This window comes from Glycine max, chromosome 9, assembly GCF_000004515.6.
Source record: "Glycine max cultivar Williams 82 chromosome 9, Glycine_max_v4.0, whole genome shotgun sequence".
NCBI lineage: Eukaryota > Viridiplantae > Streptophyta > Magnoliopsida > Fabales > Fabaceae > Glycine > Glycine max.
This window is the reverse complement of record NC_038245.2, coordinates 34,732,931-34,759,563: the sequence shown is the minus strand read 5'-3', so window position 1 is coordinate 34,759,563 and position 26,633 is coordinate 34,732,931. Positions and strand designations below refer to the sequence as shown.

At 34.1% G+C, this 26,633-nt stretch overlaps 1 protein-coding gene and 1 long non-coding RNA gene across 3 annotated transcripts; both read left to right on the top strand.

Annotated features, from left to right (window-relative positions):
• Positions 1-506: 506 nt before the first annotated feature.
• LOC100779826 (kinesin-like protein KIN-10C) lies at positions 507-5,647 on the top strand. 2 transcript variants are annotated; one of them, XM_006587231.4, is made up of 16 exons: positions 507-821; positions 1,763-1,919; positions 2,066-2,266; positions 2,385-2,565; positions 2,664-2,869; positions 2,961-3,202; positions 3,291-3,336; positions 3,714-3,812; positions 3,929-4,045; positions 4,215-4,299; positions 4,389-4,681; positions 4,767-4,813; positions 4,937-4,958; positions 5,047-5,115; positions 5,242-5,280; positions 5,399-5,647. In XM_006587231.4, exons 1-16 carry the CDS (start codon positions 640-642, stop codon positions 5,441-5,443), a joined length of 2,031 nt encoding a protein of 676 aa, XP_006587294.1. In that variant the 5' UTR covers positions 507-639; the 3' UTR covers positions 5,444-5,647. The 2 variants fall into 2 exon arrangements, with proteins under 2 accessions (XP_006587294.1, XP_003533180.1); XM_003533132.5 differs by having other exon boundaries at positions 3,681-3,812.
• An 8,006-nt stretch (positions 5,648-13,653) lies between these two features.
• LOC102662563 (uncharacterized) lies at positions 13,654-26,376 on the top strand. The gene is made up of 5 exons (XR_001382737.3): positions 13,654-15,379; positions 15,451-15,554; positions 20,437-20,483; positions 25,898-26,081; positions 26,169-26,376. It is a non-coding gene; the product is annotated as an uncharacterized lncRNA (long non-coding RNA).
• The last annotated feature ends 257 nt before the right edge of the window (positions 26,377-26,633 follow it).

The window sequence follows — 26,633 nt, the reverse complement described above, 5'->3', positions numbered from 1 at the left end:
GTTTTTACTTAGTTGATAATTATTTTACACTAACAATTTAATTCAATCATAAAAATTATAATCTATAATAAATTTATTAATTTTTATAATAATTATTTTATAAATTGTATATGAGATAATTTTATTAGTTGCCAAATGATAAACCTTTATATTAACAATACATAAAAAAAATAAACTTTGTTAAAAAAAATTAAACTGTTATTCTAGTCATTGGGATTATACACATTACTGACATTAGCATATTTAGCTTTTAATCGTTACAAAATCTTCCTTACAAAGAAAATGATATATTTTATAAAAATCAAAATATTTATTTTTTACAAAAATCCAAAACAAAAACACACCATAGTTAATATCCACACCAAAACGCACAGCTTAATGGCTTAGTTACTACAAAGCGTGCCCGAGAAGATGTTGTAGTATTGGAAAAGACTAAAGAGTCCTTATATGTGGAGCGTTAGATATAGAGAGAGAAAGATAAGATTTTGAAATATTTGTCTAATTTCCAACGGCTACTTCCTATTCTGCTTCCACTTCTTCTTTTTATTTCATTTCTCTGCGTTCTCTCCTCACTCTTCGAAATCAAAACACTCTTTATTTCCTCTCTCTCAATTTTTAGATTCTTTCACTTTCTCTTCGATGGATTCAAAGCAATTCGATCGCGCGAGTCGCAAGGTTCGGGTCGTCGCCAGGATTCGCGGGTTTTCGGTGGGTCCCGAGGCTAATTCCGAACCTTCCGCTTCGAGAGCGGTGGAGTGGGTTTCGGTGAACCGCGAAAATTTGGATGATGTCACCATTTCCTTCGGAGATCAATCTTCCAGGTATTGTTATTGTAGTGCTTTTGAGTTTTGCAGTTTTGGCTTGGTGAATTTTGTTGAAAGTGGAAATAAATTGATTGAATTCTGAGTTTTGAGGGTTTTCGGTTTTTGAATAGTGTAATGTTTGGGTAAGCTGAATAGTAATAGTTCCCCCTAAATCTTGAGGGTTTGTGGTTCTTGAATTGTGTGATGTTTAGATAAATAGAGTACTTCCCCTAAGTCTTTGAGGGTTTGTGGTGCTTGAATTGTTTAAGGTTTGGATAGAGTTTTCACGAGTCATAGCTGACTAGTGAATAGTAATACTTCCCATAAGTCTTGAGGGTTTGTGGTTCTTGAATTGTGTAAGCCAAGGTTTGGAGAATTAGAGTTTTCATTACTAGTTAGTAATACAACCCCTAGATCTTGAGGGTTTGTGATTCTTGAATTGTGTAATGTTTGGAGAATTAGAGTTTTCATGAGTCATAGCTGGATAGATACTTCCCTGAATCTTGAGGGTTTGTGGTTCTTGAATTGTGTAAGGTTTGGACTTTCCATAATTAGTTTTCATGAGCCATAGCTGAATAATATCATATCCCCTAAATCTTAGGGTTTGTGGTTCTTGAATTGTCTAATGTTTGGAGAATTAGAGTTTTCGTGAACCATAGCTGATTAGTAATGCATACCCTAAAGGTTTATGGTTATTGAATAGTGTAATGTTTGGAGAATTAGAGTTTTCATGAATATAGATGAATAGTAATAGTAATACATCTTTTTAGATGAAATATATAAAAAAAATAAAAATAAAAAACGGATTTACATTTATAATCTTGAAATTTTAAGGTCTCTTACGTTTGGAAAGTTGAATTTTCTTTCTTTCTTTTCAAATTATTATGAATAATTTTCTTGTGGGTTTGATTTGATGAAAGTGGAATCGGCACTCATTTGATTTGATCTTTGCTGTGTAGTCGGTATTTGGTGGACTATTGCTATAAGGAAGATGAAGATAATGAATTGATATATTCAAGGGAGGTGAAGCCTCTTGTGTCTGCAGCTTTTGATGGTCATAACTGCACTGTTATTGCACATGGTGCTAGGGGTAGTGGAAAGACGCACATAATTCAGGTTTGACTCACTTAGTCATTATGTTAGTTTTCTTTTCTTCTTTTTTTTTTTGATTGGGGATCAGGGGAGTGTTTATGAAGAATTTTGATTGGTGATTTCTGTGAAATTGTATTTTTATGCTAACAATTACTCCTTGGCTGTTCAAGGGCTCTGCTGAGAGACCAGGTTTGGCAGTGCTTGCTATCACTGAGTTTCTTTCAGTGACTGAGCAAAATGGGAAATCCATAGCTGTTTCTTTCTATGAGGTTGATCATCAGGAGCGACCCATGGATTTATTAAATCCAGAGAAGCCACCAATTTTGGTTTTTGAAGATCGTAGCAGAATTCAGTTTAAAGGACTAACTCAGGTAGAAATCCTTTTGACTATTTCAGCTGCTCAGTTTTTTAGACTAGAGAAAATGGAGATTTCAAAGTTGGAGAGTAGAAAAGTAAAATGGGGGCTTTGCATTGTGCTTTTGTCTGCAGGTTCCTGTGAAATCCATTGAGGAATTTCAGAATTTGTACTCCTCTGCATGTTTTGCACTGAAGGGAGCTCCCAAAAAAGGAGGCTGTGAACGTGTTCATAGAAGCCACATGGGATTAATCGTGCATGTCTTTTCCCATAATGGAAGTCTTCTCAGCAAAGTGAATTTTGTTGACTTGGCATGTAATAATCTTTGCTCAAGTGAAAGATGTTAAATAATCTTTATTTTTGTGGCTCATGTAGACATTTAAAATTTGACTAACAGTGTTGTACTTTTTCAGCTTATGAAGATGCTAGAAAGAAAAGTAGTGATGTCTCCTGCCTTGCTGAGACTAACAAAATTAACAAGTCAATTTATGCCTTATTGAATGTTTGTCATGCTTTGAGTACAAATGAAAGTCGTGTTGCCTATCGGGAAAGCAAAATTACACGCATGCTGCAGGATTCCTTGAGGGGGACTAGCAAAATTTTGTTAATTTCATGCTTGGTAATTATGACTGGTTAGTTTAAGTTTTCTTTCCTCATTGTGTGTCAGTAATTTAACTTTGATTTTGGTCTTTTCTGTATTGTGAATTTAGAACCCATCATTTTGCCAAGACACTATTTACATGGTTAGCTTGGCATCACGATCGTGTCATTGGATTCATCGGGCATCTTTAGATTCTACCAAGATAAGTGCAAGTTCAGCAAAACAAATGGTGAATTCTCATAAGAACCAGATACCTAAAAGTGTTTCAGGAACAGCAAAGAAATTATATGGTTCTTCTAAATTACTTGATAAAAAAGTTGTTGTTGCAAAGAAGTCTGCGATAAAAGGAAGGTTTGTACTGGGATTCTGTACGTATATTATTAGGTTTTGTTATTTGTATTTTTATCAAATTGTGGATATTGACTTTTTCTTATTATAGGAAATTGTTTGATGAAGCCAGCAACTCTGCTACTAAAGCTGAGAAGGTATTATTAGACTTTCTTCTTTTCTAAATATTTTATATTGTTTTTATTTTTTTCTAAAACACATGAGAAGGAACAATTTTTTTTTTTGTTTGGCTCAAAGGAGGAGGGGTTGGCAAGAACAAGTATGTAGATTAGAAATTTATTTCTTATTGATATAAATTAGGACATTTTTGAGGTGTGGAGTGTATAGAACTATTCATTTGTAACTATGTGAAGTGTCATTAATGGATTTGTTTTTTTTGCTGGAAATTGCTATTGCTCATGTTACTCAAGCATCAAAGCCTTTATTGGTGATACATCTTTCATATTTTATTTTCTTGTGCTGTTGTTGACAAACAAATTAGGAAGCTCAATGCATCAGTTGGTATCAAACGCAGGACAATTCATTGTCAGAGACTGGAAATGATGTCATACTCAACTCTGGAGTGGAAAAGAACACTGGAAATCATGTTGTAATCAACTTTGGAATGGAAAAGGTAATAAATAATTTACCTTAAATCCCTAGCATTAACAAAACGTTCACAAAAAGAATGTTTTCAATTTTTTCCCCAGACATCTTGTTTCATAGGAGATTGACAAATGTTTTATGCAGGATGACTCATTTTCAAAAGCTAGTGAGAACGGGAAACATATGCAGGATGACTCTATACAGGATGATTCATCTTTGAATGCTAACATTGAAGTGGAACTTAATCCCCTTGCTGATGAAGTAATTTTATCAATGCTATCACATCTTCCTTTTTTCTTTTTTCAGTTAGACATTTTTAAAACCTATCAAAACCTTCTTGGTACAAAAACGTTAGCATGGTCGATACCAGAATGTTTTGACTTAAGTACAGAAGACACCTAATAATGTACCTGCTTGTTTGTTTATGTAGGGCATTTTGGTGGATGAAGAGGATCATCAAAAGGATCCTTATGCTAGTAATTACTCTGAAGCATTGTCAAAAATAGTTCAGGAAGGTTCGTTAATTGTGATGACTTTCGAGGGATTGCTTGACTGATCGAATGATACACAACTACATTGATTTTTTCTTTTTTGTCATTTACAGACCATAGCATGAACAAGGAGAACAACAATTCAAGGGCAATTGGAGATCATTCATCGGCTACTATTAGTTCACCACCTATCAGTTCTCAGTTGCGGGATCTTTCTAATAGTCTTAAAATGCTATATTCTTCAACCCCATCATGCATGCAGATACCAGAAAAGGAGCCCATTCCACTTGATATTGTTGAACCAAAAACTCCTACAATTGAACAAAACATGAGCATTAACAGATTGGATGCAATGAATGCCAAAAGTCCCTGGGAGACATTCAGCATGCGAGGTTCTGGAATGAAGGTAAGATCCATTCAAAATATTGCCAAATGATTATATTTTAGTGTGTCCTTTATTGTTTTTAACTTGCAATTTATTTGAACTGCAGAGTTCTCTTGTTCAAGAATACCTCAGGTTTTTAAATACAGCTAACAAGTAAGTAAACATGTGGTTGTCATAGAGAATATATTATTGCCTTTAAATGAGTCAGCATTTTATGCCTACTATGAGAAACTCATCGGTTTATCTTTTGTTATTTTATGTTCTAAATATGAACAGGGAGGAATTAAAAAAATTGAAGGTCAGGAATACTTCTACTTTTCAAATGTTAAGATGATATTTTTTTCTAGTGTGCCTTGGATTATAACTAATTGAACTTTTTCCTACAGGGAATTGGAGAGAAGAGAGCTACCTTCATACTTGAACTCCGAGAAGAATCTCCAGAACCTTTCAAGAGTGTATGTCCCCATTCTTAGTAAATTTTCACACTATAATTTTTCCTTTATCAATTATTTTTTACCGGTTAAATGTGTTTATACATTTGCTGAAAATTTTGTGATTGTGAACCAACTTTTAATTAACAGCTGGATGATTTGAAGGATATTGGGCTTTCAGCAAAGCAGGTATCATTCTCCTCACGTTCTTTCTAAGTATTTTATTTTTGTTTGATTATCCATTAGTAATGTAAAAAAAATCAATAGTCATTGACATGTAACTATGATTGTTTTAATTTTCACACAGATTAAAGGAATAATGAAGAAGGAAGTCGGAGAGCTTTTCAGTTAGTTATAAATGTATTGCTGGATTTATACAAGTTTCCAAGGAGAATCTGTATTGGCAACCCAAAGTTGCCCTTGATATGTGTAATATTATGAGATGTTCCTGGACTTGTGTAATATTATGAGATGTTCCTGGACTTGTGTAATTTTATGAGATGTTTATTTGGATGTAGAAAATGATATGAAGAAGGAAAAAACGTATATTTTGTTATAATATTGTTATAATATTGTTATAACAGATGATATTTTACCATCTTGTCATTTTAAGGGGAATAAGACTTTATCTCCTTAGACAAGTTCTCTATTTTAAATATTGTGGATGAAAATTTAGTTATAAGTAAAACTCTTGAAAGAGTCTCAGTATTTTGAAGAATTAATCTTTAATTTTCCGTTGAGCGATATTTAGGGTTAAAAAAAATCATTGTGCTTTTCTTTAGTGCTGCTAATTTGTTATGAAGAGGGATTGCATGAATCATACGAATGAATAGAATAAAATTAAAAAAGAAAAATAGTTAGTAATTATATGCATTTGACGGAAACAAGGGCAGTGTATCATGAAAAATATTTTCTTATGAAAAAAAATCACTTATAAAAGAATGGTGTTTGGATAAAATACCCCAATAAAAGTTATTTGAACTTCTTTAAATATTATCAGATGCTACTAATAGAAATAAATAAATTGAAGTACTAGTCAAAATATAATCAGATGCAGTGGGGGAGAGAAATGAGATTGGAAAACACAGGCTAAAAATTTGGACAAAAATATTCTTATAAAAACCTTGGAACGACGATGTCCTTCCTTCTTTCTTATGTTATACTCACATCACATTCATCCATTCCGGGGCCGTGCCTAAAGAATAAAAGGTCTTAAGACAAAAAAATTTGAGGTGATCATCAATTAATTCTAATATTTCATAATAATTAATAGATAAGTTGCTAATTTATTTAATCTATTTTGTAAGATTGTTGACTTTAAATAAATTTTTAGTAATTCTAATTTTAAAGATTTTCTTCTGGCTGTTATAACTGTTACATGTAAATTAAGATTAACACAATATTTTTCAATTTATCTTCACCTAAAATTTTAGATTTTTTGGATGCAAAATAAATAAAAAAAACAGTTTCATATTGTAAAAATTGTTCAAATTAAATCCCAATAATAAAATTATTATTAGCTTTGATTAAATTATCTTAAAAAATGATAAACTTATCTTTAAAAGACCATATTCAATTATTAGTTTTAATTACTGTATTATTTAATGTGGTCAATCAATAGGCCTTTCCATAAATTAAAAAAAAAAAACTAATAGGCCAATACAAACTGCACATTTTTTTAGTTATTTATTAATTAATGAGTGATATTCGTGATATTTTTAATAAACATGTTGCATATTGATTGATGTCTGAATTGAAATAATACAAAACGTCTTTATATATGTTGACATAAAATTATTTAAGAATAAACATAATCAATGTCTATTCACGAAAAAAAAAGATTGAAGGCCTAAGACACTTGCCTTAATTGCCTTGCGGGTTACGTGACCCTGATCCATTCTTCTTCCTATTCTCGGTTTTCTCCTTCCTTTTTCGTTAGACTTCCATTATGAGTTTAGTCTATTTTCATTAATTTTCATCAAGTAGGTTTAAGTGTATTTTATCATATTTCTTATGTTTATAGCAAGCATATAATAAGTTTTTATTAAGGAGGTCTAGCTCAATTGATTGAGTAGAGTGTATAAATATTATAAATCTTTTGGTACCATATTTAATTCTTACCGATAAAAAATATATCATAGGTTTCCTTGTGCATTTTGTTTAGTTGTTTATGAAGTGTTTTTTTTTTAAATATATTTATTTAATATAAAAATGTTTTATTATAATTGGATATTTTATTGTGATCCATTTTAAAATTTTAATATACAAAAAGTGCATTTTGTAAACAAACATGTTACTTTAGAGGGATTTATTGTAATTTTGTACATAAAATAAACACTTTTAGATTGTCATATGCAAACAAATTAAAAAACACTTTTATCTAAAAAAGTGTTTTTTTAATAATAGTAACTAACACAAATTAGCTTCTATTAATATAAGAATCTTTTAAAAATAAATCGTTTTTTTGAAAATTACTTTTTTTAAAGAACAAACAAGCCCTAAAGCATGTATCACTAAACATTTTTTTTCTTCCCATCAAAAACTTTATTTAATTTTTTTTATTTGCTAGCGTATTATCGGCGATGTCGAAATTAATGTGAGGGATGTGATAGAGAATTTTCTTTTTCTTCTCAAAACGCTTTATATAATCATCTAAGTGTCTACAAAAACGAAACAATCAAGTCTTATGACTATGATCAATATTGTGGTCTAAGTTTTCAAATGCACTGCAAATATGCTGATCATATGAAAAGCCACAATATATGAGATAACTTATAGACATCCAAATATATAACTACCAAAATGTGCAACCTCCAAATACTTAGTTCTTCTATGCTAGGATAGATATGAGTCATTTATACGTGAGGTTGAACAAGTCAGTATCAATGTGTACTTAAAATATTTACTTAAGGTGGCTAATGAGTTATTTTATACTCTTTTCCCCTTTAATTATAAGATTCTTTACAATTTTATTTGTTTTTTATAATTTTTTTTTTAATTTTTAGATGTATTAATTATTTTTTTCTATATATTCTTATTAAATTATTATATATTCAAACACTAATGAGAAATTTATGTGAATAGAGACATAAAAAATAATTTTAAAATAATAATATAAATAATTAATATATTTAATGTAATTAATTAAACTAATTATTTTTTTAAAAACATGAAATAGTTAAAAAGATTTTATAGTAATGTAAGGTGATGACGTGGTGTTCATCTCGAGTGCATGAATTGTGCACCAATCTATTCTTTTTCTTGCACTACAAAAAAATATATATTTAACATCGTCGTGTTAGCATCGATTTTTGGAAAAATCGATGTTAACAGAAGGGCGGTGACATACTTATAATTAAGATTAGTTAATTAACATCGGTTTTTTTTAAAAACCGATGTTAACATGTAACTGCTAACATCAGTTTTTTTAAAAATCGATGTTAACACAAATGCGGTTGCATACTTTGTAATAAACACCAATTTATTAACATCGGTTTTTAAAAAACCGATGTTAACATGACGTAGTTAACATTGATTTTATAAAACCGATGTTAACGAGATATGGTTAACATCGGTTTTTTGATAAAATCGATGTTAATAATTATATATTAACATCGGTTTTGTTAGAAAAATCGATGTTATATTTTGAGTTAAATTAAAAACACAACCCCTGGTTTTCTCCCCGCGCTCGTTGAAATCTCTTTCTCCTCTCGTGAGTTTGTCTTCCCTACGCTCTCTTCGAAAACCCGAACCACTAAAGTTTGCCATAGTCATCATTGGTGTCCGCCAGCTCACCGTGGTGTCCGCCATCATCGTCATTGGTGTTCACCAGCTCACCGTGGTGTTCACCATCATCGTCATTGTTCGTGGCACAGTGCAACCCTAAGGTAAATAATAAGTTTTGCATGTTGAATAATGTATCTTGACTGGTATTAATAGTTCAGGTGTGTTCGTCAGTTAGTTGTTTCATAGGTTTTAGACGCAGTCTTAGCTCCTGGAGTGGGTTTGTGAGTTCATTATTCCATTGGAAACTTGTGATATTCTATAAGTTTTGAATCATTTTCTCTATGTTGTGTAATGTTTATCTCTCTTAAACATTTGTGGATACGTACATATTTATGTTTGAGAAAGTTATTTTGGATGCTATCAAGGCGGCCATTGTGCTTGCATTGGGGAAGGAGTTTAAAGAAGTTGATAGAGCTTCTTGCTCCAAGTTCCTTCACCTTTAATAACAACTTAACACTTAGGTTTTTTGGCTCCAAATTATTATTAGAAGTAACAGTAAATGGATGCCATTGCAACTTGGATATGCTTGGTATATTTATGAACATAACACTTGTGTGGTTATAAGTTAATCCTGCAAGAAAACATATCACATTACCTCTTAAAAGTATCAATAAAATAGTCATTTCTCAAGAAGTGAGCAGACATATATTGTCTATTCATGGCTCTTAAGATTTCATAGTCAATCAACTGAGCAGAGGTATCACATATGACATTAAGATTTTTGAATAAAGGATTCATTTATAAGTTTTTAGGCTTCTAATTATCTATTCATGGCTCTTAAGAGACATTCAAACTCAGAGGTCTTGTGGTGAAGATTATGTTGTTATAGTAAGAAAATATCATTTGGCACAACCTTTATATTTCCTGCCACTGCCTTTGCTGTATTGTTTGTGCTAAATGCTCTAATTTAACCCAGAGGTCTTCTGGAGCTGTGCCATTTTAAACAATGTTTGCGCTTCTTTTGTTATGGTTTGGCATCTCATTTCCACTTCTGTTTGTTGGTGGTTTTGTTGGGTTTGATAAGAAGGCAGCAATTGAGGATCTTGTAAAGACAAAGAAGATACTATAGTGCTCATTGGTTTTGTTGGGTTTGATAAGAAGCCAACCTCTTTTTTTGTATCAGGTGATGATCATTTCTCCAATATCAATGATGTATATATTTTAATTTATGTATACTAGAGATAGTGTGTGTGAGTGTTGATGGATTTTTATTTGTTAAGCATGTTGGATATATCTCTACATTTGAGATTCTATTTTATATCTTACTTCTATAAAATAGTTGTGAATGTGAAATGATGTTAATCCATTGGTACCCAAATTACACTCGAAACAAAGATTTGTGAGTAGCCATTAATTAATGTCATTGACAACTTAGATTCTATTTTACAAACATTTTTATTTTTGAGATTCTATTTTACAAAGATTTTTATTTTTGCTAGTTTGGATGCTTGACTAGCCATTAATTAATGTCATTGGCAGGTTAGATTTGTGAATTTGGCAAAATGTACAATGGCAGCAGCTGGATAAGTTAGAGATTGAGCTAGCCCAGCAAGCAAACCTTCAGAGATTCAGCTAACATTTGGTCTCTGGATAAACTACATGAATTTCAAATTTGTAGAAAATAATTTTTGTTCAGATTACTTGTGGTTTGCTTGGTCTGGTTGTTTATATGCATGGTGTGATTAGTTTAATTAAATTGTGTTTAAAATATTACTAGAAGAAGATAAAAACAAAAGTGTGAAGTAAATTTGAATATACTACTACGTGAAACGTCCAGAATGGAACTTTCTGTTGTGTATGGACCACATTTGGCTTAGTAGAAAAGTTGTTGTTTTGGTTTTAGCCAAGAGAGAGAGAGAGAGAGAGAGAGAGAGAGAGAGACTTTGGTAATCCTTTCCGCCAACGGCATAGAAGGGTTTTAAATTAATTAGTACTACTATTAGAGAGAGAGAGAGAGACATATAACTTTCCTATTCTTTTGTTGATTACTTTTCTATTTTTATGTTTTTGGTACAAATTGAATTTCTATTCTAATATGCCATATTTTGTGCTAACTTACTTTTAGGGATTGAAGGTGGAGACTTTGGTTCGTATTCGCCCTAAGTTAGTTGCCAAACTCGGACTGCAAAGGCAATAAGAGGTACATACTTGTTTTTTCCATTATTTCAGCCTTTTATACATGAATGGTATAACTTATTTTTTAAAATGTATTTGTTATGTGTATGTGTATGTGCTACTGTGAAGTAGTTATTCCTAGGGATATGATTTTCCTTCGTTGCTATGTGTTGGTCACATGATGCATCTTGGTTTAAATGAGCATTATAACCTTAATCTGTGATGAATTTAACTGCTTGTAAATTATAATGTCAATGTACATAGGAACTAAGTAGATATACTAAGCTTTTTTGACTTAAATTTTGTTTTATTTTACTTTTTCTTTTTGAAACTTTTCATGGATAGCACGGGGCACAGCTATTTATTTTTCTTGTTTATTTAGGCACATCGTTTTCAATATTATGGGAATAATTATCGTGTCGAAGCCTTAAAATATTTTAATCCAAATTGTGATCTGCTGCTACACCAATTGAGGATTCTGCCATCCAATAATTCATTTAAGAAATTATGAGTGGTGAATGAAATAATAAAATGCAAACTTTGATTAGAACATTAGTGAATACAAAAAAGTTAATTCATTCCCTAATTACCAGAATTAAGCTCACTATCATAGATGCTGGGATCAAAATTGGTGACAACCTCCTTGCCATTACATTTTGATTTGATAGAAAGAAGTAAAAAACTTTAAGCAATGTGGATGAGTTATTTAAAATAAATAGGTGTCTTTTACTCTCTGTCACTGTGTTGAGTTGTGTTATATGTTGTGTGCTCTCTCTCTCTATCTCTCTTTTCCTACTGTTTTTGTATTGATTGCTTTGGTGGGTTTATTTATTTTTTCTTTGTAACCAAATTGGGTTTTAATAATTTCTCAAATTGGCTTCTGCTTCATTCACTTGTTTGTTCTCACCACCAAGCATTTTTCTTCTTTTTTTGCCCTATTCCTTTCACAACACAGTACTACTCTTAATTTATTTTGTCCTATTATGTCATCTTCTGCTTTGTCTTGAACCTCGTCTCTCAATTGTTCGGTGTTCACTGTTGATTCTGTGAAACCTTTCCTTATATTGTCTCTTCTTCAAAATAATAAAGCCAACTCCTTATGTTGTTTTGGTTTGTCTGAGAAATGAGGGCACTATTGTGTTGTGCTCAGGAAAATGAAACCATGCCAGGTTGTGGGGCTGGAAAATTAAAAAAAAAAAGATGTGTAGGATAGAAATTTACCTTTTATTTGGTCTGTTTTTTATTGTCAAAGCAAATAAGTTAATCAAGATTAATAAGCTGGTAAATTAAATGTGACTGAAGTTAAAAAAAATAACACTAGTGCATCTAATCAAAGCATTCTTCACATTACATACCAAAAACAAAGGAGTAAAGGCTGCCATTAACCATGTATTCATATACTAGTATTTTTTCTTGTCCTCTAATGCAACAGCCAAGAAGCTTTACAAGATTTCGATGTTGAAGCTTCGCAATTACTTTAACTTCTGTCATAAACTCAGTTATTCCTTGTCCAGAACTGCTTGAAAGTCTCTTGACAACAATTTCTTTGCCATCTGCTAATTTTCCCTGCGTAATTGCATTCATTTGAGCAGATGCTTTCTATAACATTAATTTGACTGTGGACTCTAGTTATTTATCTGTTAGGTTCACATTTCTTTTTTTAATAGGTTCACAGTTATTGAATTACCTTATATACAGGTCCAAAACCACCTTGTCCAATCTTGTTATTCAACGAGAAATTGTTTGTGGTAGTAGTGATTGTTAGCAGATCAAATAATCATAGATCCATATCTTCTAGCTGTTTTTTAAAATTATCTTTTGTCTTTGACTTATCGGCATAATAGAAGAAAGAGAAATCTAAATGACACACTTTGTCTTTCATGAAAGTATCTTAATTTGAAATTAGGTAAAACCAAAAAATTTAAATTATAAACTAGCTTTAAACATGCTTGATGCTTAATGGGGGGAGATCGATCACTCAGCAACAAAACAGAACAAAATTTATTTTATTTTTCTGAGATAAACAATGAGCCAATGGTTTAAAATGGCTGCAGTTATGTTGTTAGCGTGTCAAGTTTCTCCATAATATTCAATTACTCAAACGTACTCTCTAAAATAAACAAGTTAAATCTCTTCTTGGACTGATTCCAAATACTTGTTAACTGCAACATATAACCTATACTAACTTCCCAATTTAAGAGTAATCTAACAAACAGTATTAAGAATTTTATAATGCAAATAGACAGAAAGAATCTTAGTCCCACATGGTTAATTATTTTAGCTTAGGTGGTGCATTGTAATTTTCTATGTAATATAGTAATTCTGTAATAATTACAGTACATAGAAAAAGGCCAAGAGTAAGTTAATTAGATTTTAGAATAGGTGCTGACACTATAGATCCACACCTAGGTAGGTCTCCAGGTTGTGCTGATGAGGTCCTACACTTACACATATGCCATGCATGTCTGACAGAATGACACTTCACCACCATGAAAAATCTACCAGTCGGCGAATGACACTTCACCACCATGCATGTCTGACAGAATGACACTTCACCAGCATGAAAAATCTTATTTATTAAAGATTAGATTAAACAATGTGTCATTTTTACCAAATAACTTCATAATTATTCATCCCTCAACTACTAAAAAAGGGAACTTGCATGATAGAATAATCAAGACCAAGAGTTTAAAGGAACTGATCCCATGAACAAGCAAAGGAGAACCTACTAGCTACCCTCCACCTTACACCAACCTCCCAACATCACAATGCTTGCTCCAACGAGAAAAGGCAAGAAAAATATTGTTCCATTCACCAACCTTCATCACCCCTCCATTCTCCTACAGTGACAAACTCTACAACCCCACCATAATAGCCGAAAAAGCACTCTCTGCAGCAACAACAAACAACACACCACAACCTCCACACCTGTCACTAGTAGAAAAACACACCAACATTTACACAAAATTGCACAACAACACCCATCTCCAACAAGTACCACGGCTTCACCTAGATGTTTTCCGAATACACTCAACTGGATTCATCATCCAGTCAGAGAGAATAAAAAATCATTTAGTCTTAGCCTAGCTTTAGCCACTTCCACCTGTTGACCTTCATTTGTTCAAGGATTTCGTGACCCTATAAATTATGATCTTTAAAAATCATACCATTTCTAGCAATCCAAATAGCTTTGACCACAGCATGCCATGCATACCAACATCCAACATTCTACTTCAATCCCCCTACCCCTTGCCAACCCATCAAATTGATGCATCTAAGCATCCATTTGATCCTCTTGCAAAATGATTACTAAAATGCCTAATCATTCCGACTCTCATACCCCTAAAGTTGATTGTTTCCTATGTTAGCTGATTTCAATCCCTAAAGTTTAGGGATCAATTATGTTCTCCACATATTACACACACAAATTCAATGTAGTACTACATAACAAAAGTTGTTTTTAGATTCAACTTGCTCAAGCAATTGAAAGTACAAATTAGTTTTCAGAATCAAAAATCTATAGGCAGTTCATTTTTAGATGCTATTTTTCAGTTTTTTTACTATTTTGTTATGCACTTTCTATTATCAATCTAAAATCTAACACTTTTTCTCTTGTTCCCATTGCTCATGTCACATTACCTACAACATTGCATTATTCTCTTGTCACAGTTACACCTACACCTACACCAACCCTCCCATCATATCTAATCTAAATTCTACCTATTCCTATCTATCTGAACAGAGCAGAGGAGAGAGAGAGAGAGAGATACACTGTCACACACACAACACAAAACACAAAGGGTCTGTGTTTGTTCCCCTGAAAAGTCCAGCTTTCTCCACCACCTCTCTAGGGTTCCTTCGGTTTCAATTTTTGCTTAAAAATATTATTTTTTTTACTCTTATTTTCCAAATCTAAACTCGTATTTCCCTTTGGAAATTCTTCTCAAAGTATTATCATGAGCTAATGTTGTCATAATTATTTATAATTCAATTTAAATTTATCTTTTATCATTCTTCTTTAGATAGATTTGTGTGCTGTTTTGTGTAGTTTCTTGTTGTTGTGACATACTTTTGTGAGTTTGGTTGTCGAACAATTTCCTTTTTCTTCTTTTAGTTGGCTCTCTAATCTAATACAATGTTTGATCTTGGCTGCATGTTTTCAATTCATACTGTTTCATCCCAGTTCGATAAATTACGAGTCATGGCATGACATCTATACATTGTTCATAGTTTGCATTAGAATTCCCTTTTCATTTTTCTTTTCTCTAGTCTTCATATTACTAAGTAGGTATAAATTCTTGTCAAAATGCTTACTTATTATCTCTTTGCAGCAGCTGAATTTGTAGAACTGAACTAAAGCTTCCTTCATCATATTTTCCAACAGCTTGTAAGTTCTACAACCGAGCTCAGTTCATTTTGAATAACTTAACTGATTGCCCTTGGATTTGATTGTAACAGAATTACAAAATAGCATATAAGATAATCTTCTAGAGCCAATATCCTCTTGCCACGTAATCATTGTCTTGGCTGGACTTCCTTGACGTAATCTTGCAGATAGTGAGGTTTGTTTGCTACACTTTTTGGTCTGTGATTCATATGTATACTTTGTATGGTTTGCTCTGCTGATGATTTTGAAATCTCTTAGCCACAAATAAAGTTGTATGGTGGCAATAATTGCCCAACTGCATATAGTCATGGCAATTAAAATCCCTTAGTGTTACATATCATATGAAAATTTATAAAGCTATAGTAGTGAATATTGACTGACTCAAAGGAAGAATAACCAAATACGACTATGAATATGAGTGTGATTGATTACTTCTCAGTTCTTGATGAAGGCAATCATATTTATAAACCATATTGCCAGCCTCTATAAAATTTATCCCTTGTTTTATATTTAATTAATCTCTGGTTAAGTTGACACACACACACACCCTCATGACACACACACACACAGACACCCTTATGACAAACACACACACACCCTGACCTAACACAAAGACACACACACACACCCTCATCACACAGACACACACACACGCTGATGATACACACATACACTCATCACACACACACCCTCATGACACACACAGACACTCATCATACACACACACGCTGATGATACACACACATACACTCATCACACACACCCCCTCATGACACACATAGACACTCATCATAGACACACACACACGCTGATGACACACACACACACACACCCTCATCACAGATAGACACACCCTCTTGATACACACACACACACCCTCATGACAAACACACACACCCTCATCACAAATAGACACACCCTCCTGATACACACACACAGACACCCTCATCTAAAAATTGAAAGGCAGAGTTTAGTCACCTTTGCTAGCACATGAGGTCCACTCAAGAGGTCAGGTCTACTGGTTTCGTAAGTAGTGGGTTGGCTGGTGTACTCAGCACCTAATCCTTCTTGGTTGTCACATACCCAACTACAATAATAAAGCATAAGCACCCTCCAAACCCAGAATTTGAAATTAGTTACATAAAGAATTGTTGATGTCGATATTTGTCTGTAATTGAAATTTAGATTTTGTATGTTCTTGTACGTCATCAATGTAATTAGCTATATAAACAACTGTTGTTCATGCTGAGTGAACCTTAGATTCCCATTTGAGACTGAATGCAATGATTCTTGCGGACAATTTGCATTAGTCATTGTATTTAGTCTTGAATTGTCCGTTTGGACAATTTAGGGAGACTGATTTTTTATGTTAGATTCATTCGTTAAGGTTATTATTATTTTGATTAATTTGATGAAATTTCGGTTCAATGCATTTCAAGTTGTTCTCTGGGTGCATACTTGATTATCGGGAAATTCATTTCACCGATGTCATGTCGTGTACTTGGAGACCAATGCGAAATGTTGTCGAAATTTAGTCAAAATTTTCAAAATAATGCTAACCTTGACGTTTGAAGCTAACATAAAAGACAATCTTCCTAAATGGGATAGGGCCAGACCTATAAATAAAAAAGTGAGATTTTCATGCATGGAATTGCTTAGATGGATCGTAGTTGGATGAATGAAAGTCGCATGAGCCCTGAATATGAGGATGGCGTCGAACAGTTCTTGTAATTTGCTTCAGAAAGAGGTCGACCGAATGAAGAAGGAAAATATTATTGTCCTTGCATCAACTGTTTGAATGGAAGACGACAACTACTGGACGACATACGAGACCATCTATTGTGTGATGGGATTAAGAAGAATTACACGACGTAGATATGGCATGGTGAAGTGACAAACATGCAGAATGGGTCCCAATGTGAACCGTTTGATGTAGAAATGGGAAATCGCTTGGAGGACATGATTCGTGACTTTGGACAAGAGTCTTTCCAGCAAGCACATGCCCCTGTGTATGAAGGATAGCAGAGTGATTCAAAGAAGCCTTTGTATACGGGGTGCAAGAATTTCCTTAACCCTGTTGTCTGCGGTGTTAAGTCTGGTTAATGTGAAGGCCATGTATGGGTGGAGTGACAAAAGTTTCACCTCACTGCTTGAGGTAGTGCACAATCTGCTTCCAGAGGAAAACACGTTGCCTAAAACTTACTATAAGGCAAAAAATATATTGTGTCCGATGGGTATAGAGTATCAGAAGATTCATGCTTGCCCCAATGATTGCATACTGTACAGGCATGAATTCCAAGAAATGTCCAAAGGCCCTATTTGTGGGACTTCACGGTACAAAGTGAAGGATGAAGGGGAAAGCAGTTCTGATGAAAACTCAAAGAAGGGCCCTCCAGCGAAGGTTTTGTGGTATCTTCCAATCATTTCAAGGTTTAAGTGTCTTTTTGCTAACGATGACGACGCAAAAGACCTTACATGGCATGCAATTGGAAGGATTTCTGATGGAATGGTCCGTCATCCGGCTGATTGCTCGCAGTGGAAGAAGATTGATGGTTTGTACCCAAATTTCGGGAATGAGCAATAAAATCTTAGACTTGGACTAGCCAGTGATGGAATGAATCCATATGGCACCTTAAGCACTCAACACAGTTCATGGCCAGTTCTGCTAGTAATTTACAATTTGCCTCTTTGGTTGTGCATGAAGCAAAAATACATGATGTTGTCTATGATGATATCAGGCCCAAGACAGCCAGGAAATGACATTGATGTTTATCTAAGTCCGTTGGTTGAAGACCTGAGAAAGTTGTGGGACGAGGGGATTGTAGTGTTTGATGCGTTTTGCAAGGAGATGTTTGAAATACGTGCAATGCTTTTTTGTATCATTAATGACTTTCCAGCATATGGGAATCTCAGCGGTTACAGTGTTAAGGGTCATCATGCATGCCCCATCTGTGAAGAAAACACAAGCTGCATACAACTAAAACATGGAAGAAAAACAGTCTATAGTAGGCATCACCGTTTTCTAACACCCAATCATCCTTACAAACGACTGAAAAAAGCTTTTAATGGAAGTCAAGAGCATGACATTGCGCCGATGCCATTGACTGGTGAGCAGGTATATCAGTGGGTTCAACATCTGAATACTGTATTTGGAAAGACCCAAAAGAAGGATAAAAGTAAGAGTTGCATATGGAAGAAGAGGTCCATTTTCTTTGATCTTTCGTACTGGTCTGATCTATACGTTAGACATTGTATTGATGTTATGCATGTGGAGAAAAATGTTTGTGACAGTGTGATTGGGACGCTCCTTAACATTCAAGGCAAGATGAAGGATGGCTTGAATACCCGTCAAGATCTAGCTGATATGGGAATACGATCACAGTTGCATCCAAGGTCTGATGGGAAGAAAATTTACTTGCCCCCAGCTTGCCATACTTTGTCCAAAAAGGAGAAGATAAGTTTTTGTCAGTGTCTTTGTCGGGTGAAGGTTCCACAAGGATACTCTTCAAATATTAAGAGCCTTATGCAGTTGAAGGAGCTTAAGCTTGCAGGGTTAAAGTCTCACGATTGTCATGTGCTCATGCAACAATTGTTAGCCGTGGCTATACGAGACATCTTGCCAAACAAAGTCAGGTTAGCCATAACTTGCCTATGCTTTTTCTTCCATGCTATATGTAGCAAAGTCATTGATCCTGTCAAGTTTGATGAGCTGGAAAATGAGGCCGCAATTATACTGTGCCAGTTGGAGATGTATTTTCCCCCTGCTTTCTTTGACATCATGATTCACTTGATTGTGCATCTGGTCAGAGAAATCAAATGTTGTGGTCCTCTTTATCTACGGTGGATTTACCCGGTTGAGCGATACATGAAGATCTTAAAAGGGTATACAAAGAATCTATATTGTCCAGAAGCATCTATTGTTGAGAGGTACATTGCAGAAGAAGCCATTGAATTTTGTTCAGAATACATTGAGAAGGCTAAACCTGTTGGCCTTCCTGAGTCTCGGCATGATGACAAAGTGGGTGGTAAGGGTTCAAGAGGACTGCATGTGATTACTCCAAGTGTAGAAGATTTGTTACAAGCTCACTTGTATGTCTTGAACAACAGTAATGAAGTTTTTCCATACATACTTAAGCATGAAGCTTTAGTCAAACAGAATAAACCAAAAATGTCAAAGAATTGGGTGTTGAAAAAACATAACAAGACTTTCTGTGATTGGTTTAAAGATACAATCTTTGCAGATGAGAATGCTTCAGAAACATTAAGAAAGCTAGCAGATGGGCCTAAAAGAAATGTTAACTTGGCAAGGATACAACATAAACAAGTATTCATTTTACACAAAAGCACAAGATGACAAAAGTACAATGCAGAACATCGGGGTCACCCTAAGGGCTGAATCTCAACACTTCGCAAGTGTGAATGACGCCAATCCCTGTGTAGCTTCCATCCCTTACTTTGGGTTCATTGATAAAATTTGGGAGCTTAACTATGTGAAATTTACTGTATGTGTTTTTAAATGTAAATGGGTTGACAGCAACACTGGTGTGTGCACCGATGATATAGGATTTACGTTGGTAGACCTAAAGAAACTTGGTTACCACAATGATCCTTTCATCATGACAGAACAAGCTAGACAAGTATTTTATGTGCAAGACCCTTGTGATGAAAGGTGGTTCGTGGTTCTACAGGGCAAAACAATTGGTGTTAATGTAGAAGATGATGATGCATACATGGACACCTATGTTAGTTCTTTGTCCACACAAATAACTCCCAACGTTGTCGGAGAAGAAGAAGCTGATGACGTTCATGCTAACCGTAATGATCATGATGAAGGAGAATTAATTAACATCGTCTAATGTAATTTTCTATTTATATATTTGATTTTGCTACATTCATTTACATAAGTCATACAATTGTTTTTTGTAATGTTTACTAAATTGAGTGTACTCAAAGCAATCATATATGATTGGTTTACTAATTGCATTAATGAAAACATGCATATATTTGATGAAACCTTTGAAAATGGAACTTATGCCATTTCATCATTTTGTATTAAGTGGATCTCATCAATTGTTTTCTGGAGAGAGAGAGCTCACGAAAGCAAGTAAGTGACAACTACACTTTTTTTTGATTGTTTAAAATTATATCTTGACCTATTGCAAAATTTATTTATAACTTTGTCTTGTTATTTATGGGTGGTTTACTCAAGAGGGAGTGAAATCAGGCATGATTCATCAGTTTTATAATAAAATATGAAAAATTTAGTCATATTTGTATATTGCAAGTTTCCCAATTTGCCTTTAATCTATATTCTAGTGGGTTGGGATAGTCAAAGTATTGAGTGTATTTAACATGCATTGGATTTGGTGCCTGGTAGATGTAGAAAACGATGTTTATAATACCCCTCCTGCCCTCATTGGATTTCAATTTGGCATACCTTAAAGATGTGGTACACCCAACGGGTCACTACAATAATTTCCAAACAAAAATGAGTGGGGTTGCACGTTACAAGTCTAAATACCCTTTAGTTCACGCCTACTTCTCTTCATCATTAAGCTTAGCTTTAATCCAATAGCCGTTGGACCAATTTTTAAAATATGAACAACTCATTTTGCTTGTTGTAGTTATTATATGTAGGCTGGCCTCCAAACATGCTTAAATTGCATTCAAATCCTTGACTTCACTTTTTTCCTTTGCCCTCGAATCAAACGATAAAACCCTTTTCATTCTCACATTGCTTTTGATTTCTTCCAATATCCCATTTCCATAAGTAAAAAAGATATTTGAACACCCAAAATTCAACCCTAAAGAGAAAGAAAAAAAAAGAAACAAAAATATGTATGATATATAATATGTTGTGACACTAAGTGAGAGATAAAAATGAAAAATATTAATGAAATGTTTAAAATTAAAGAGTGTTCAAATATTATCACTCAAATATTCTTTTGATATTCAAACATTCTTTAAGGATAGTAATTTAGAGTTTATTTAAATATACTTATATAAAAAGATTAATAAATCTTGTACAATACAAAATGATAAAATAAAAAGTACATATAAAGGATATGATTTTGAAGGATGAAGATACAAATAGTTTTTAAAAACTATATTTTATACTTGGATGAAATCGTTAACCCATATCCTTTTTAGAATCAGGTTCTTCTAAAATGGGACAATTTTACTTTTTTTTTATAAAATTTCCTTTCTAAGAATACATTTAAGAGACTTTAATACTATTTTTATTTTTCAAGATATAGTATTTATATTCCATCACGCATCCATTGATTGCTGATTACATCTAATATACTTTTTTTAACATATATTGCCAAATCAAATCATCATTCAATGTTTGCTGCACAACATGTCAGTAAAATTTGCTATGTACAAATTGACACCAACCCTAATCAAGCCCTCCCCTGGTAACCCCCATATTCATCAACCAAATCTTATCCAATTTCACAACTCGCCAAACGGAAAATAAAAACAATTTAATTTTCACAGTTCTAGGTTGCCCAAATTGACATTGTATACTGAAAAGGTAGGTGAATCAAATTAAAAAACCAACACTGTAAGAAATATTATTTTATTGATATGAACAAGAACAATCATAATTTTCATCATCATCATCAACAATCTCATCAAAGAAAGGATCTCTGAGAAGCTCAGCTGCAGAAGGCCTAGCCCTTGGCTGAGCAAGGCACTTCTCAATGAAAGCCTTAACCTCAGGATCTTTGACCTTGTTCAAGGCAGCATGTCTAACTCCAGAAGACACCTTGTATATCTTAGCAACATTGTCACATTCACTATAAGGAATCTCTACTGCCACCATCTCTAACACACACATCCCAAATGAGTATATGTCCACCAATTCTGTGTAGTCTTCATCGTATAACTCTGGAGCCATAAATTCTGGTGTGCCAAGAATCGTGTGTGCACAATGGTTCTTGCCAACAATTGCTGCCAAACCCTAATTTGGAGAAGTTGCTTGATATACTTCTCCAAATTGGCTTGAAAATTACATTCTAAGGTTATATGTCAAGCAAGCTACTCCTAATTGCTTGATATACTTCTTTGCCATTTCCTAGAAAATAAAATGCTAGGAGGAGCCTAGGACCTTTTTTGCCCCCTTCTTTAGTGATCTACTTATACTCAAGCAGATCATAACATCTGGGTTGAGTAGAAGCAACACTGTTGATTATGCAAATTGAAAGACAACATCAACATATTAATTAAGCTTCCTTTTATGGATATTTTGGGTGAACGCCATGATGTGTAATGGATTTTGAATTTGAGGATAGAATAGGCCCCCTAAAGAAGAAATCAAATTAGATAGAAATGGACTTAATTCTCATTGATTGATAAAATGCATTTACAAGAATATATAACCATTTGCCTATGCTGTCCATACATAATAATATCTACATCCTTCCTATTAGAATTCTAACCAATTCCTTCTAGAACCAACTCAATAATATATCTACTTGTAAGACACATAATCAGTCAATTTCTATGGTGCTACCTCATTCCTTTTGGGCCTGCTAGATTCTCCAGTTTGGACCTTCACAGCAACTATATCATCAATCTGGTCCCCTTAACCTTGAAATGTTACTATCACTATTCACCAACAACCATATATGCCCCCCAAAAAAGAGAAGGGGTGCAAAACAAAGCACACAGTAGCAGAGTTCAGCTTTCAAAAATTCTAATTAGACTTCTATGCATGACATGAGAAAATGAGAATGGGCCTAAAAGGCCTAACCTGAAAATGAGAATGGGTTTATCAAGTTTCGAATTTAACTTCTGCTTGGTATCTTCATCTGCATTCTTTAATCTGAAAAATTGTAGACTAACCTGAGAGACTCGTTCAAATGATGCATTTCATTCTCAATGCGGTCTCGCTCACTCCTTAGGTGTTGAAGTTCCTGCACAAACTAAATTCTGGACTAATTAATGGTCCAGTACTATAACAGCAAACCTAATTGATTAATTTATTTTTATAACAAGAGTGAATTCATTAAAAATGATAGGACCCTGGATTTTAGCATGACAAAGGAAAAAGATCAGATTTCAAAGTCTGATACGCATGTCCTTTAAACCAATTAATCAGAAAAACCAATAAGGCCGCCTAAAGCAAAACAAAATGTTTATATATATATAGAAGCAGATAAACAAAAACCTCAATTGCTAACAAAGATTATCCTACACCTATGTAGCTGTTGACATCATCTCCAAACACCAATATCGAGCCATTTTGAGGTTCCACTGATTCTTACGGAACCACAATTAAAAAGCACCTCACTCTTATCCTCTTATCCTTAAAATAGGATATGCAATTCAGTTGAATTCCAAGTTGCAGGCAGGCAATATGAATGATTTAATTCCTCTCTCTTGACAGAATTAGAGTTGTGAATACCAGATAGCTGTTATTCTGAAATTTTTATAGTTTATCAATGTATATTGTATGCATACAAGTCTCCTTAGTCATTTTCACTACTATTACATCTTATCCTGTTTTGAATCACAATTAAAAACCACTAGTAAATCACTTATGACTTATCCTCTTTTGATTTATCCTTTTTTGAAAGCACACACACACACACACACACACACACACCACACACACACACACACACACACACACACACACACACACACACATACACACACACACACACACACACACACACACACACACACACACACACACACACAGGATCATGGCTTCTCCACTTGCCTCCCCTCCTCCACCTCCTGCTCCTTCCGACGCATCGGCTTTGCCGTCTACCGTGAAGCGGACACGCAAAGCCTCACGTCTATAGAAGCAAAGCTTCATGGTGAATCACAGGTAATTCAAAGGTGTTTTGATGATAACAATGATGATGACAAAGGTGATGACAAAAAGCTTAAATATCTATCAAAGAACAACTCAAGAGAATCAAGAACAATTCAAGAGTTCAAGAATCAACAAGAATTCAAGACTCAAAGACGAATGCCTAGAATCAAGAATCAAGATCAAGATTCAAGACTCAAGATTCAAGAATGAAGAAAATACTCAATCAATATAAGTATTAAAAAGTTTTTTTTCAAAACTTTGAATAGCACATGAGTTTTTGACAAAACCTTTACCAAAGAGTTTTTACTCTCTGGTAATCGATTACCATATTGGTGTAATCAATTACCAGTAGCAAAGTGAGTTTGAAAAAGTTTTCAAACTGAATTTACAACGTTCCAATTATTTTCAAAAGGCTGTAATCGATTACAATGTTTTGGTAATCGATTACCAGTGCCCTTGAATGTTGAAATTCAAATTCAAATGTGAAGAGTCACATCCTTTCACTTAAAAGCCTTGTGTAATCGATTACACTAATTTGGTAATCGATTACCAGTGACTGTTTCTGAATAAATCAAAAGATGTAACTCTTCAAAAGGTTTTTTGACTTTTTCAAATTGGTTTTAAGTTTTTCTAAAAGTTATAACTCTTCTGAATGGTCTTCTTGACCAGACATGGAGAGTCTATAAAAGCAAGGCTTTGTTTTTGCATTTTCAATTGATTTCATTCATTCAATCTTGAATACTTTTCCAATCTTTTCATTACAATCCTTTACAAGCCTTGAATCTCTTTGAACTTCTTCTTCTTCTTTGTACCAAAAGCTTTCTGAAGTTTTCTGGTTTTCCAAACCTTGAAAACTTGTGCCATTCATTTTTTCATTCCCTTCTCCCTTTGCCAAAAAGAATTCGCCAAGGACTAACCGCCTGAATTCTTTTTGTGTCTCTCTTCTCCTTTTTCCAAAAGAACAAAGGACTAACCGCCTGAATTCTTTTGTGTCTCCCTTCTCCCTTGTCAAAGAATTCAAAACGACACAGTCTGAGAATTCTTTTGATTCTTCCCTTTCCCTAATACAAAAGTGTTCAAAGGACTAACCGCCTGAGAATTCTTTTGTATCCTCATTCACAAAGTATCAAAGGTTTAACAGCCTGAGATCTTTGTCTCAACACATTGGAGGGTACATCATTTGTGGTACAAGTAGAGGGTACATCCTTTGTGGTACAAGTAGAGGGTACATCTACTTGGGTTTGACTGAAAACAAGAGAGGGTACATCTCTTGTGGATCAGTTCTAGTGGAGGGTACATCCACTAGGTTCAAAGAGAACAAGGGAGGGTACATCCCTTGTGGATCTTTGCTTGTAAAAGGATTTTTACAAGGTTGAAAGAAATCTCAAGGACCGCAGGTTGCTTGGGGACTGGATGTAGGCACGGGTTGTTGCCGAACCAGTATAAAAACTCTTGTGTGTTTGTTTCTTTCTTCCCTACTCTTTTAATTTTCGCTGTGCATTTAATTTCCGCTTTTACTTTCTGTTAAGATTCTCTTCCACTCCTGATTCTCTTAACAATTTAGTAAAAGCCTTAGAAGAGTAATTTTTTAATTAGTAAAGGTTTAGGAATAATTAATTCAACCCCCCTTCTTAATTATTCTGAGGCCACTCGATCCAACAACGTCTACGATCATTGTCTACTAGATCACCTAGTGCTGAGAGACCAGTGGTCCATGTTGATCCTGCTACCGATAAGGCCGATGGTCCCCAAAGGAAGAAATTAAGAATATATTTGGGGATTGTGGCGCGTGATAAGATGGACATCACCTGCGAGAACTGGAAAGAGGTCCCTACTGCTCAGAAGGACTTGCTTTGGGAGGATATTCAGGTATTTTTCTTTTCTTATTTGATGTTGTTTAATTAATAGCCAAAAAATACATTATTGTAACAAATAAACCTTATTTGATGTTGTCAGGCGGAATTTGAAATCCCAGAGGCTTCTGACAGTAGGACGAAAAGGAAGTTACTTTAGACTATGGGCGAGAGATAGAGGCAACCTCACGAGGAAATGAGCCCTTGCAGCCGATCAAGACGGTGTGAACGACACTGTCTGTGAGAAATAGGACATAAGCAAGGAAAAATGGGTCCAATTTTGCCAGACTCGCAGAGACCCTTCTTGGGAGGTATGTTCCTTGCCATTTAAGTTGTTTTTAAAAAAACATTAACTTGTTATACTTCATTCTAGCAATTTGAAAGATTATTGTTTTATTTTTGCAGGATGTGCGCAAAAAGGCACAGGCCATCCAGAAATAGAACACTGTCCCCCACGTTTTGTCTCGTGGGGGTTATGAATATTTGGAGCAGAAGCTCCTGGCTGAGGAGACCAAGAAGCTGGAGGAAGCTGCACAATCAGGAAGTGTTGATGGCGTCATCGACCCTT

Coding starts and splice junctions, on each gene's coding strand:
- LOC100779826 (XM_003533132.5), top strand. CDS start 640: ATGGATTCAAAGCAATTCGATCGCGCGAGTCGCAAGGTTCGGGTCGTC. Junction 3,203..3,290: donor AAGTCTGCGATAAAAGGAAG/GTTTGTACTGGG, acceptor TTCTTATTATAG/GAAATTGTTTGATGAAGCCA. Junction 3,813..3,928: donor TCAACTTTGGAATGGAAAAG/GTAATAAATAAT, acceptor TGTTTTATGCAG/GATGACTCATTTTCAAAAGC.